This window comes from Mangifera indica, chromosome 2 (genome assembly GCF_011075055.1).
Source record: "Mangifera indica cultivar Alphonso chromosome 2, CATAS_Mindica_2.1, whole genome shotgun sequence".
Taxonomy (NCBI): Eukaryota; Viridiplantae; Streptophyta; class Magnoliopsida; order Sapindales; family Anacardiaceae; genus Mangifera; species Mangifera indica.
Window position 1 is genome coordinate 21,313,764 of NC_058138.1, and position 12,504 is coordinate 21,326,267.

Genomic DNA, 12,504 nt, shown 5'->3' on the forward strand with positions numbered 1-12,504 from the left:
GTTTTTTCGAGCCTTTTTGGTATAACAAAATATTATTGTGGTAATTTTTATCTATCACTAGAGAAATTAAGAACTTGAGAAGTTAGAATTATTGGAATAAATTTGGAATTTCATTTTAATTTATTATATTTTAGAGTTTGATTAACTTAATTTTATTGGAAGATTAATCACTTGACTGAAAAGTTTGTTAAAATTTTAAGTATATTTTGTGAAGTAGAATTATTAGTTTGATGCAAAAGCAAGCATGTTTTCCAACAATCCCTCATTTGATAATCCAACAACAGTTGAAATTATCAATTTTTTTTATTGAAGATATTAAACTTTATTTTTTAATTTAAATTATAATATTTTTTTTTATTGAAGTAATCAATCTTGTATTTAGTCATATATCTTTTTATTAACTTTTTTATTTTTTTTTCCATTGTTCATGAATTTTCTGTTCCTCCTAAATAATAAATAAATTTTAAACTTTTAACTTATAAAATTGTTATGATAAAAATAAATTAATTAATTATAGCTGGACTTTATTTATTACGGACAAATTTTGTTTATTTTGAATATTTTTGTGATTTTTTAAAAATAAATTTAGAAAAAGAGTATCATTTGAGGTTATCTTAAGTTACAAACAACGTTGTTTGTAGTTGTTAATTTATTTTTTAAATTAAAAAATAGTAAAAATTTGATCAATTTCATTAAAAAAAAATTGGTTTGTTCATCTTAAGGTTGATAGTTGGTACCCGAGGTTCATGCCTCTCAAACGAAGATGAGATGAAGAGCTTCGTCTCTCGATAAAGCTCTTCAAATTTTCAGGCAAAGATGATACTATATCTGGGTCGATCGACGTTCCAGAGGAGAGAAAAGAGGTTATCAGAGCATGATGGTGCGTTGGAAAAGTTTCGTCATTGGCAATGGTGTCGAATTTGGGGTCAAAGATTGAAAACTAAACCCTAAGAGGGGAATGCTATTTTTGAAAACTTGGCCTAGGCAGAAATGGTTATTTTTTGGGGTTAGGGGGAAAAAAGAAATAAAATTTTAAGGGGTTAGAGTTCTGTTAAATTTAACTGCCATGAATAGATATTTGGGCATTTCAAAGTTAAAGGGGGGAAACTTTGAACGCAGCATACCTTGGGTGGGAAATTGTTCTTTGGCCTAATAATAAATGTAGAAACCCGAATATCCGATAACCCAACAGATTTAACGCCAAACAGTGTTGGATCCATTTGAACCCCCGAATAATTAAAAGGATCCGATCCAATTCTACCAGACCGTGCAATTTCTATCTTCTTTACACTCAATGAGGAAAAACCCCATTAAACCCTAAATTGATTGAATTAACTTAGCAGCTCCAAACCAATGGCTTCGACAGTCTCCAATGTATTTCACTTTCCGAACCCGGAAATTTCACTGAGGAATAATAATCTCAAAGCCCCAATTTCAAGATTCTCATTCTCTCTTGTTAGGTAATTCGTGGGTAAATTTTCATTTCAAACACTGTTTCTTCTTTTTATTGTTAAAGTAATTGGCGTGATGTTTTTTGTACGTTTAAATGCTAAATTTTGTAACTTTGCACCTAAACTGTTTTAATGGTTGTTTTGTCGATAAGGTTGGATATGAAATTAAGTTTCATTCTGAAATTCATAATTTTTAAAATATATTATAGCCATAAGAATTGCAATTATTATAGTCAAAATTCGGTGAGAATTTTACTTCAGGAAGTGCGTTTTTTTTTTGCGTGACTATGATGTGAATTTTAACATGGAAGAACGTTGTATTAGCTGATTGGGTTTTATTTATTTATTTATTTATTTTGAAATCTATAACTATACCATCACGGTGTTTAATTTAACAGGTTTCCTAGAACAATTTCATGGAATAGACGGATGATTTGTGCTGCTGCGTCAACCGCAGGAAGTTCAAATTCAGACAGTGAGTTAAATCCTTATGAGGTGATCATGTTTCTTGCAAGGGATTTTGGTTAAATTCCTTGTATATTTGGGAAAATTGAGTGAATGAATTGCTGGGTATGCTCTTACATCAGTGTTAATAGATTTTTTTATGCTTGTGCTTTTCAGGTTCTAGGTGTGAGCCCCATTGCGGGATTTGAGATGGTCAAGGCAGCATATGCAAAGAAACGCAAAGAAGCTGAGAAAAACAATGATGAAGCAACTGCTGCTCGAGTAGGTTACAACACACTCTCCATTGATATGTTCATACATATATATTTAAATATATATAACAAATGTCTCTTTTTAATCAGGACGCTTTTATTAACATGTTGGTTCATGTATGTGAATATTTCTATAGAAAAAGATAAAGTTTACCTTACTATGGGATCTTTTGATTTGTAAATGTCTCCCAGCTTGAGAAGGCATATGACAAACTCATGATGGAACAATTAACTAAACGGAAAAAGGGTGTGACATTTGGTTCCTTTAAGGTATGTTTGTGATTTTTTCTTTATTTCATGTGAAGTATCTTGAATCGACAGGTGAAACAATGAAAGATCTGGTTTTTAATACTTTTATCAGTGAGTGGGTATAAAAATTTACAATAACGTAGACCAGCATATTGGCTATATGTATATACATGAGAACTTGCTTGTCTGCTTAGATTATCTTGTATGCCATGTCTTGAATCTTCTATGAACGAGTGACTTGCTTGTGGATGCCTCAGAACAACTGCATCAGGAACAGTACCATCCACTTGCTTATGTGAAATATTAGTTGTGAATTTAATTTTCTGTTAACTAGTAACAAATGTGTACTTAAAAATATAGAGAAATTATAGTTATGCTTATAGAGATAGCTAAAGGAGATATTATCTGAGAGAAGTATTCCACAAAATTTTGAAGACTCTTTATTACTCATTAAAACTGGTTGCTTTTCTAATTAACTTCTTTGGTAGTCATTTTTTGGGACATTTAACTTCAGTTGTAGTGTATATGTAGTTGACTGTGTTGTGGGTGAAACATATTTTGAAAATTCACTTTTTCTCTTAAAATTTTCCTTTGGCTTATCAAAATTTAGTAATTTATTTAATGGTTTTTGTTCATGCATATTAGTTCTCTGCATGAAGAAATAAATTCTTTTTCATACCTAGTAATGACGTTAAATTATTATCTTCTTATAAATACAATGCAGGTTTCGAAGGAGATCAAATATGCTGATAAGCAACCAATTGTACCATGGGGGCCAAGGTTTTGTGATTGTGCATAGTAGGATAATAATTTTCTTCTTCTAGCATTATCCATGTCTAATTATTCTATTACCACAATTTCTCTGTTTATTACTTTGTAGTTCTGTTATCATTAGTTGATGAATAATGACAAATGTGGTTAGCTATAATCTGAATTATGTCTGCATATAGGAGAGGGTCGTTATATTTGCCTGGTGAAATGAGATCTGAAAACTGTTCTTCTCAGATTTTGGAAAATGCTGCACATATCATCATGCATGAATTTACAAAGTAGAATACTGTGCATATTTTGTAGCAATTATCAATAGTCTTTGGGCTTTTAGTCTCGTGGCTTTTGTTGACATGCTGTTTTAACCCACCATATTTTGATAATCTGTTAAGAGAAGCTAAGCCAGATTATATCTTTCTCCCAAAATTGTAACAGTAACATAGAGAGCTTTGTCGTGTTGTCATTTCCAATGTATTGCATTTATTTTGGGTCTTACTCTGTTTTCAGGTACTCCAAGTCAGATGATAAAGACATGCGCATAAACTTAGCAATAACTGCAGCATTTGTAAGTATGAAAGATTGGTGACTCTGGCTTCTTGCTTATTCGTTTGGCCAAATATTGTTGGTTCATGACAGTGACTACACTCCAAAGGCCTGTTTGTTTTTCTTTTTATGAAGTTTGCTTATCTTCATTGCTCATGTGCTTCTATTCTCTATTGTAAACAGACTGTTTGTGGTTTTTGAATTTTAGACTGTCGCACTTTTGTTGTATCATATTTTTTTGTTTTCCATGTTGTCTTTTGCTTGTCAAGTCACGGCTCTGGTGTGTGTGTTTCAAAGTTGCAACAACTTCTGCTTTTTCTTTTAAATGTATGTGTTGTTTTTGCTTTATTATTATTATTTTTTAGTATTTCTGCCCTTACATTTTACTTTTCATTATGCAGACGGCTTGGATTGCTATCAAGCGCCATGCTGAATACAAACCTTTGCAATTTTTAGCTTTTGCATTTGTTTACCGAATTTTTGAAAAGTTGAAAAAATTTGAGCCAGCTGTATCACCAACATTTACAGTGAGTGTAACTTGGCCTGCCTTTTATCATCTTTTGGAACATTTCTAGGTTTCCTCTTGTACGGGACATCATACCCATGGGAAGTTATCCACAAGTTGAGTCACTCCAATTTGTTATAATATTCAAGTTGATCTTGGTTGCAGGAAGAGGGTGAAGATGATGGCCGGGCAGTGCGAATGGGAAAGCGGATTCTTCGTTCCCTTGGACTTGTTTTCGGTTGTATTGCTGTTGCCTCACTGGTATGATATGTATGCAATTTCTTGCTGTGTCTTTAAGAATATGTTGGTATTAACCTGTGTCGGTTGAAGTTAGCTAGCACTTACACTCTTATTTCTGTCATTAGCACTGAGTACTGACATTTGTGTGATTTTACGCAGGCATTCACTGGTATTTTGAATTTCATTGAATCTACAAACGGTTTCATACCTGCTTTTCTTTACAATAATCAGGTATTGGCATTGAGCTACCTTCCCTGTTGGAAGGCTTTCTTATGTAAATAGCATAGCTGTACACTCTCTAAACAACATACTCTTTGCTTGTGCCATGGTGCAAAGTTTGTTCTTAAAATTGATTTTTATTATTATCTTGAACCAACATCTCTTAATTTAGTAACTTTTGGGAACTTTTCTTTTGAAGATAACACAGTGCACAGCTTACATTTGATAATTGAGGTCCTCATTAAAACATTCATCTCTTTGTCTGTGCTTATAGATCAGCAAGAATGTTTGAATTCCCCGGGAAAATGAACATTTCTAATTTGCATAAATATGGTATCAGAACACCATAGAGATTTTTGCAGGAGTTACAGTTCTTGCTTCTCTGGACAATGAAATTTTTATGTTTTATGTTGGTTTCCACCCTGATGCCGAGTTTTCATGTGCAGGAATTGATAGTCACAGCTTCATCTGCAGTCATGCTCTACATTATGGCATCGTTCTATCGATGATGAATCCTTAAGAAGCTTTTTATTGGGGAATCAATTGGATAATGAGTTTATATCGCTGTCAGTTTTGTCAAATGAAATTCTAATTTTGTAAGATGAATATGATTACCCAAACTTGTTTATAGCATTAATTTTATTCATCTGGAGAATGCAACTCTATTGTTAGATTGTTCATCTTCAGCGGATTTGCCGTAGGAATCTTACCATTGAATTTTCAGGCATATCAATTTTTGTTTTTTAACATATCTGCCCTGCTGAATTGTTCTATTCCTATGTAAAAGATAAGCACTTTCAGAAGAATGAACTGCGCAAAGCAATTTTTACATGAAAGATAATAATCCCATGTTAAAAATGTTGAGATATCTTTGATCAATGTCATGTTTGTCAAAGATATCCTGTTCTATCTGCTTTCATTATTTTCTATGTTTTCTGTTCTTGCTCCTGTCCTGTCCATAATTGCCGTGTATTAAATTGAATTATGAGACAATTATAAAATTTTATAATATTAATAAATCCAAATCATCCTATTTTTTCCATCCGAATATATTTCGATATCAAATTAGAGATATTGAAATCCATAATTTTAGACGTTTATCACATAGTAGATGGGATATGTACGTGTAATTTCGAATGCATAACTATATTTATAGAGTAATATTATATGTATATATTTTTTTTATATAATTTATGTATACAGATAATATATTATCATGTGATTGAATGTTATTTTATCTTTAATTTAAAATTATCTAATCATATAATAACATATCATTTATATACCAAATTATATTTTATTTATAGTTTTATTAATATTTATATAATAAATCCATAAAATTATTAACTATTAGAAAGTTAATTGAAAAAATAATTTAATTGTGTAATGTAGTGTGTTTGATATTGATATTGAAGAGAACGCCTTGGATAACCCAAACCCGGAATTTATTACCCGAAATACCAAATCTATTTAAATATGGATCCAGATATCAAGTTTCATTTGAGAGGTCAATCAACATTTTTTACACATTCATTTTTGTAATTTCTAGTTGCAGTATATAAAGCGGCAGCACCATCACCACCATCCTCAAAGCAGATTCAGAAAAAGAAGCAGACACAGACAAAGAAACCCTAGCTGGGTTTTTATCCAAGCCGATAATATACAGTAGGTGGGTGTTGAATCCATCAAAAGAGAGGCAAGATGAGGATTATGATAAAGGGAGGCGTGTGGAAGAACACGGAGGATGAGATCCTTAAAGCTGCCGTTATGAAATATGGTAAAAACCAGTGGGCCCGTATCTCCTCCCTCTTGGTTCGTAAATCCGCAAAACAGTGCAAGGCTCGCTGGTACGAGTGGCTCGATCCCTCCATCAAAAAAGTACGTTCTTTTTTTTTTAATTCTTGTTTTCTCTCGCCGTTTTGGAAATGCGAGTTGTTGTTTCGTTTCTGTATGTTTTTGTTTTGAGAATGAACAATATTGATGATATCTGTGGTTGGTGTTACATTTAATTCCGACAAGAAATGGCTAGATTGGGCGGATAAGCAGAGTGAGAGTTTAGTGTTTTTAGTTCACTATGTTGAGTTTGATTTAGTTTAACTTATGGACAAATTTGGGGCTGCTGAAAAGAGGTAATAAGAAATTTCTTCTTGAAAAATTGTTTGTTAATGTTTCTGCGTTTTTAGGATCATGGTTTAGCTGCTGCAATTTGTATTTTTTTACTTAATCATGCTGGATAATGTTCATGTATTTTTTTTAAACTGATTTTTGTGGTGTTTCTAGACTGAATGGACACGAGAAGAGGATGAGAAGTTACTTCATCTTGCTAAGCTTATGCCTACTCAGTGGAGAACAATTGCCCCAATTGTTGGCAGAACTCCATCTCAGTGCCTTGAGAGATATGAGAAACTCCTTGATGCAGCTTGTGCCAAAGATGAGAACTATGAACCAGGTGACGATCCACGGAAATTGCGTCCTGGAGAGATTGACCCAAACCCAGAATCAAAGCCTGCTCGTCCAGATCCAGTTGATATGGATGAAGATGAGAAGGAAATGCTTTCTGAAGCGCGAGCTCGTTTAGCTAACACTAGGGGTAAAAAGGCAAAAAGAAAGGCTAGGGAGAAACAGCTTGAAGAGGCTAGGAGGCTTGCTTCTTTGCAAAAAAGGAGAGAACTGAAAGCTGCCGGAATTGATACTAGGCAAAGGAAAAGGAAAAGGAGGGGAATTGATTATAATGCAGAAATTCCTTTTGAGAAAAAGCCTCCTCCTGGCTTTTTTGATGTTACTGATGAAGACAGGCCTGTAGAACAAGTTAAATTCCCAACGACCATTGAAGAACTTGAAGGGAAGAGGAGGATTGATGTAGAAGCTCAGTTAAGAAGGCAAGATATTGCAAAGAACAAAATTGCACAAAGGCAGGATGCTCCTTTGGCCATACTGCAGGCAAACAAGATGAATGATCCAGAATCAGTTAGGAAGAGGTCAAAACTCATGCTTCCTGCACCTCAGATTTCAGACCATGAATTGGAGGAAATTGCAAAAATGGGTTATGCTAGTGATCTTCTTGCTGGGAACGAGGAACTGTCAGAAGGCAGTGGTGCAACTCGTGCTCTTCTTGCAAATTATGCACAGACACCACAGCAGGGAATGACACCATTACGAACCCCACAAAGAACACCAGCTGGTAAGGGTGATGCTATTATGATGGAGGCTGAAAATCTGGCCAGGTTGAGAGAGTCACAGACACCATTACTAGGAGGAGAGAATCCAGAGTTGCACCCTTCAGATTTTTCTGGGGTCACTCCTAAGAAAAGGGAAATCCAAACACCTAACCCTATGCTGACTCCTTCCGCAACGCCTGGTGGTGTGGGACTTACTCCCAGGATTGGCATGACACCTTCAAGGGATGGCTATTCTTTTGGTGTGACCCCTAAAGGAACTCCCATAAGGGATGAACTCCACATTAATGAAGAAATGGATATGCATGATAGTGCAAAACTTGAACAGAGAAGACAAGCTGATCTGAGAAGAAACTTACGCTCTGGTTTGAGTAATCTCCCACAGCCCAAGAATGAGTACCAAATAGTAATCCAGCCACCTGCAGAAGATAGTGAAGAACCAGAAGAAAAGATTGAAGAAGACATGTCTGATAGGTTAGCCAGAGAAAGGGCTGAGGAAGAAGCAAGGCAGCAGGCATTACTTCGGAAGAGATCAAAAGTGCTGCAGAGAGAGCTTCCTCGGCCACCAGTTGCTTCATTGGAACTAATTAGAAATTCTTTGTTGAGGGCTGACGGAGACAAGAGTTCCTTCGTTCCTCCCATGTCTATTGAGCAGGCTGATGAAATGATAAGAAAGGAACTTCTAACACTACTAGAGCATGATAATGCTAAATACCCCCTTGAAAAAGTGGAGAAGAAAAAGAAGGGCTCCAAGCGTTCTGCTAATGGATCTGCTGCTCCTATACCTGTGATCGAAGATTTTGAAGAAGAAGAGCTGAAGGAGGTATGTTCTTAAGTAACATCTTTTGCTAGCATACTTTCTATAATTTTTCCTTTTCCTTTTATACATGTAGTTGCAGCTTAATAGATTGAATGTAAAACATTATTAAATTTATAAATGGCAATAAACTTTTCCCCTTTTTCAGCAGTAACATACTTTGGTTGTTTAAGGTTAGGCAACATTTTTGTGGTTATACATTGGCTGTAAGATCAAATTGTGGTTGGACAAGGTTGATTTATGGGATATGAGAAGGCCACCTATCCATTGAGCCTTTTGTGGATCAAAACGAAAGAAAAAAAATTCAAAGGTTAACTAGATTCCCCAATTTTAGTGTAAGGATAGGACTGAGCTGCTTCCTTTATGTTATTTCAAAAAGAAAATATTTTCTTTCATATGAACTCTTGGTATAAATTCCAAAAGTAGCAGAACCTCAAATAATAATATATGTTCTTCTTAATGTTTGTGTGGTATAAAGTAAGCGGGGAAGATGTCTTATTAATGTGGGAAAAAATAAAAATTTGGGCTTCTATTACTTTTGTGTTCTGGAAAGTCTCTTTCTTCTTTGTTCAACACAATTGGGAAGCATCAATTTCCTAGCTAAGAAAAGGTTTTTGTATAGAGTTTGAGTAGGGATTCTTTACATTTTTGGAATGGCAGCTGCTACCAGTTTACTCCAACCAGAAGCCTTCTCTTGCTCAAAAATCCTTGTTTTTTTTTCAAATTTCAGTTTCTTAACTATTTAATATTTTAAAATTTCAGTTAGAAATCTCTTGACATTCCTAACATCTTTACCAAGTTCAAAACTGGGTTACATCCAAACTCTACTACATATGGAGCAAATTAGCTTGTGAGAGATAAATCTTCTCTAGTTGGTGGCCCTAGTGGATGTGATTCCATGACTTCCTTGGGTGATAGCAAGCGCTTTACCACTAAGCCCAAGCCTGAGGTTAAATTTCAATTGTTAAATTGTTTTGAAATTGGTTTGAATCATTATGTAAATGTTTGGAATTGTTCAAATTATGGGATGATGGGCAAGGTCTGATTTTAATGCTTTTATTGAAGTTCTACTGTATAGTTTAGGTCATATATTTCATGATTCAGCTTTAGGTGATTTTTTCCAATGCTTTTTGTATCTTGTTGTAATCAATGGCCATACTCTTATGATACAAGCACGTAAGATTTCAAATGATGCCTTCTTTCCACAAGCCCTCCATCCTTGATGCATTTGGCTTTATGTATGCTCTTGTTGCAGGCTGATAATTTGATAAAGGAAGAGACTCAATATCTTCGTGTGGCAATGGGGCACGAAAATGAATCCCTCGATGAATTTGTGGAAGCACACAATACCTGTTTAAATGATCTCATGTACTTCCCCACCCGAAATGCTTATGGTCTCTCAAGTGTAGCTGGGAGCATGGACAAACTTGCAGCCTTGCAGAGTGAATTTGAGGTTGTGAAGAGGAAGATGGATGATGATAAGGAGAAGGCATTGCACCTTGAGAAAAAAGTCAAACTTCTCACACAAGGTTATGAGGTATGCTGTGGTATGCCTGCTGATCATATGTAACAATTTGGTTGAAATCTTTTGCTTCTATTCCACCAAAGGTTATTCATCATCTTTGAGAGTCTAGATTGTGTTTGAATGGTCCGGCAAATATGATTTATTACATTTCTTGAATGTGGGCAAAAAAAAAAAAAATGTGGTTATCATACATAGGACTATAACTATGTAATGCTAATATTGCTTCTTCAAACATATATATCACAGAGGCCTATCACTATTTAATGCTCTGTATTATGTGTGTGTGAAGATAACTTAGTTTTGAGGTGAAGTAATTTTGTAGCTACACATCATCGTATAGGAAGATCTATCATATTCAACAGATGATGGGGACTAGTATAGATATTAATGAAGATCAGCATAGGATGAAATAGTACTGGATTAGACAAACTTTTGTATTGGGGCCAGCATACTTGTTTAATAAGTTGAATATTTATTAAATTCAGATCCTATTATTTTTTTTTTTTTTTTTGCTGACATTCTATTCTAAATTTTATGAGTAAGATACATACCATGATGATGCGGGCAAACTTTTTGCTCCTTTAGTTCGAAGTTTTTCAGAATTATTTTAAATTGTATAACATGAAGGATAATTAAATGATCAGTAGATTATGTGGTTTATGCCAATTTTAAGCTTTCTTTATCATTCATTCCTGTTGTTTAACATCAGAGTTATAGAATTCTAAATCATTGACATTCTGAATGATCAGAAACGGGCTGAAAATCTTCGAAACCAAATACATTCAACTGTCAAACAGATGGAAACTGCTGGAACAGAACTAGAGTGTTTCCAAGCTTTGCAGAAGCAAGAGCAACTGGCAGCATCAAACAGAATAAATGGTCTGTGGGAAGAAGTTCAGAAGCAAAAAAAGCTTGAGCAAACATTACAAAAGCGCTATGGTGATGTCTCGGCTGAGCTGGAGAGACTAAGCCAACGCATAGATGAATACAGGGTACAGGCACAAAAACAAGAAGAAATTGCTGCAGAGAAGCTTGCACTTAAGGCAGCAGAAGAAAATCACATCATTGAGCAAAATTCAGGAGCCTCCGAAGCTCTACCTTCAGAGAAACTTGGAAGCTCTGTGCCTGCTGAGCGATCTCATGATGAAAATCCAGGCCCACAAATTGATGCTGTTCACATGGACGTTGGTTCAGGGAAAGATCATATAACAATTGATGTAGATGTGAGGCAAAATGTTGTGGAGGCCAATCCAGATGCGGTTGCCCCAGAAACTGTAATACATAGAGGCAGTTCTGCTAATGAGGATGTCATGGAAGTTCCCAGTGCTGAAGTTGATAATGCATCCTTGGCATCCAAAGAGGCAGAGGCCAATGATAATCTGTCTATCTTGAATGGAGACTCTACCAACAAACAAACTGGAGAAGATGTTGCTATTTCCGAACCGGTAAACACAGAATTGGATGGGAAACAAGACAATCAAGAGAATATGGTTATATTAGCCGATGATGATTAAAAATATCCCTGATTAATACAGCAACCTTTTGGGTGTTGAAGAATTGTGAAATGAGGTTGTTAGGTTACGTTTCAGAATGATTTGCTGAGGACATTGATGATTAAGATTGAATGCACGTAATCTTCCTTCATTGTCTTTCAAGTAGAACTGGAACATTGATGCCCTGTGTTTTCGTTTTAAGTGATCGAAGACCAGAAGAGTATAATCTGGTCCAATGTACTGTGTAACTGTTACTAAACTGGAATTTTTAATAGTGCTTTTGCTATGGAAATTTTTGCTCTGGATAATTTACAAAATTACTTTTAGATTTATTTTCTCCTCACACAATTAAGGTGTCAAAATAATAATAATAAGAGAAAGAAGAAGAGGAAGTTCGAGCAACATGTTTCTGGTTTGATAGGCTGGTAAGCATTTTGATTCACTTGCACGTGTATAGACATCGCTGAGTGATTATTCAGATAAAGATTTTTTTTTTTTGGTGGGTAAAAATATATATTAACACGTCTCAAAAATATTCAAGTTTGCAGACGTTATATATATAAAAAAAAAAAATTGTAAATTCTCTTCCCTTGAAGATCATCAAAGATCTTACAATAATAGAATCCAAGAGGAAATAAGTAACAACCCTGTTACTCACAATCTTAACAAAATCAATTGCAGGCCTGTCAGACACCAAAAACACTGCCTGCACAGGAACTTAAATGAGGCAGGATCTTGATGGTGAAGCTTTGGAAGCCCACTGGCAAGAGAGAACAGCTGGCTGCTAGTTGGCCAATAACTA

The 12,504-nt window shown here is 34.8% G+C and overlaps 2 protein-coding genes across 2 annotated transcripts; both read left to right on the top strand.

The window, feature by feature from the left end:
* The first annotated feature begins 1,274 nt into the window (after nucleotides 1-1,274).
* On the top strand, nucleotides 1,275-5,418 carry LOC123198674. The gene is made up of 10 exons (XM_044613419.1): nucleotides 1,275-1,460; nucleotides 1,850-1,946; nucleotides 2,073-2,177; nucleotides 2,360-2,437; nucleotides 3,141-3,196; nucleotides 3,692-3,749; nucleotides 4,129-4,254; nucleotides 4,398-4,493; nucleotides 4,632-4,703; nucleotides 5,138-5,418. The coding sequence occupies exons 1-10, from the start codon at nucleotides 1,354-1,356 to the stop codon at nucleotides 5,198-5,200; spliced, it is 858 nt and encodes a 285-aa protein (XP_044469354.1). The 5' UTR covers nucleotides 1,275-1,353; the 3' UTR covers nucleotides 5,201-5,418.
* Nucleotides 5,419-6,186: 768 nt separating this feature from the next.
* On the top strand, nucleotides 6,187-11,994 carry LOC123198666 (cell division cycle 5-like protein). The gene is made up of 4 exons (XM_044613410.1): nucleotides 6,187-6,569; nucleotides 6,972-8,690; nucleotides 9,940-10,221; nucleotides 10,959-11,994. The coding sequence occupies exons 1-4, from the start codon at nucleotides 6,393-6,395 to the stop codon at nucleotides 11,721-11,723; spliced, it is 2,943 nt and encodes a 980-aa protein (XP_044469345.1). The 5' UTR covers nucleotides 6,187-6,392; the 3' UTR covers nucleotides 11,724-11,994.
* Nucleotides 11,995-12,504: the final 510 nt, after the last annotated feature.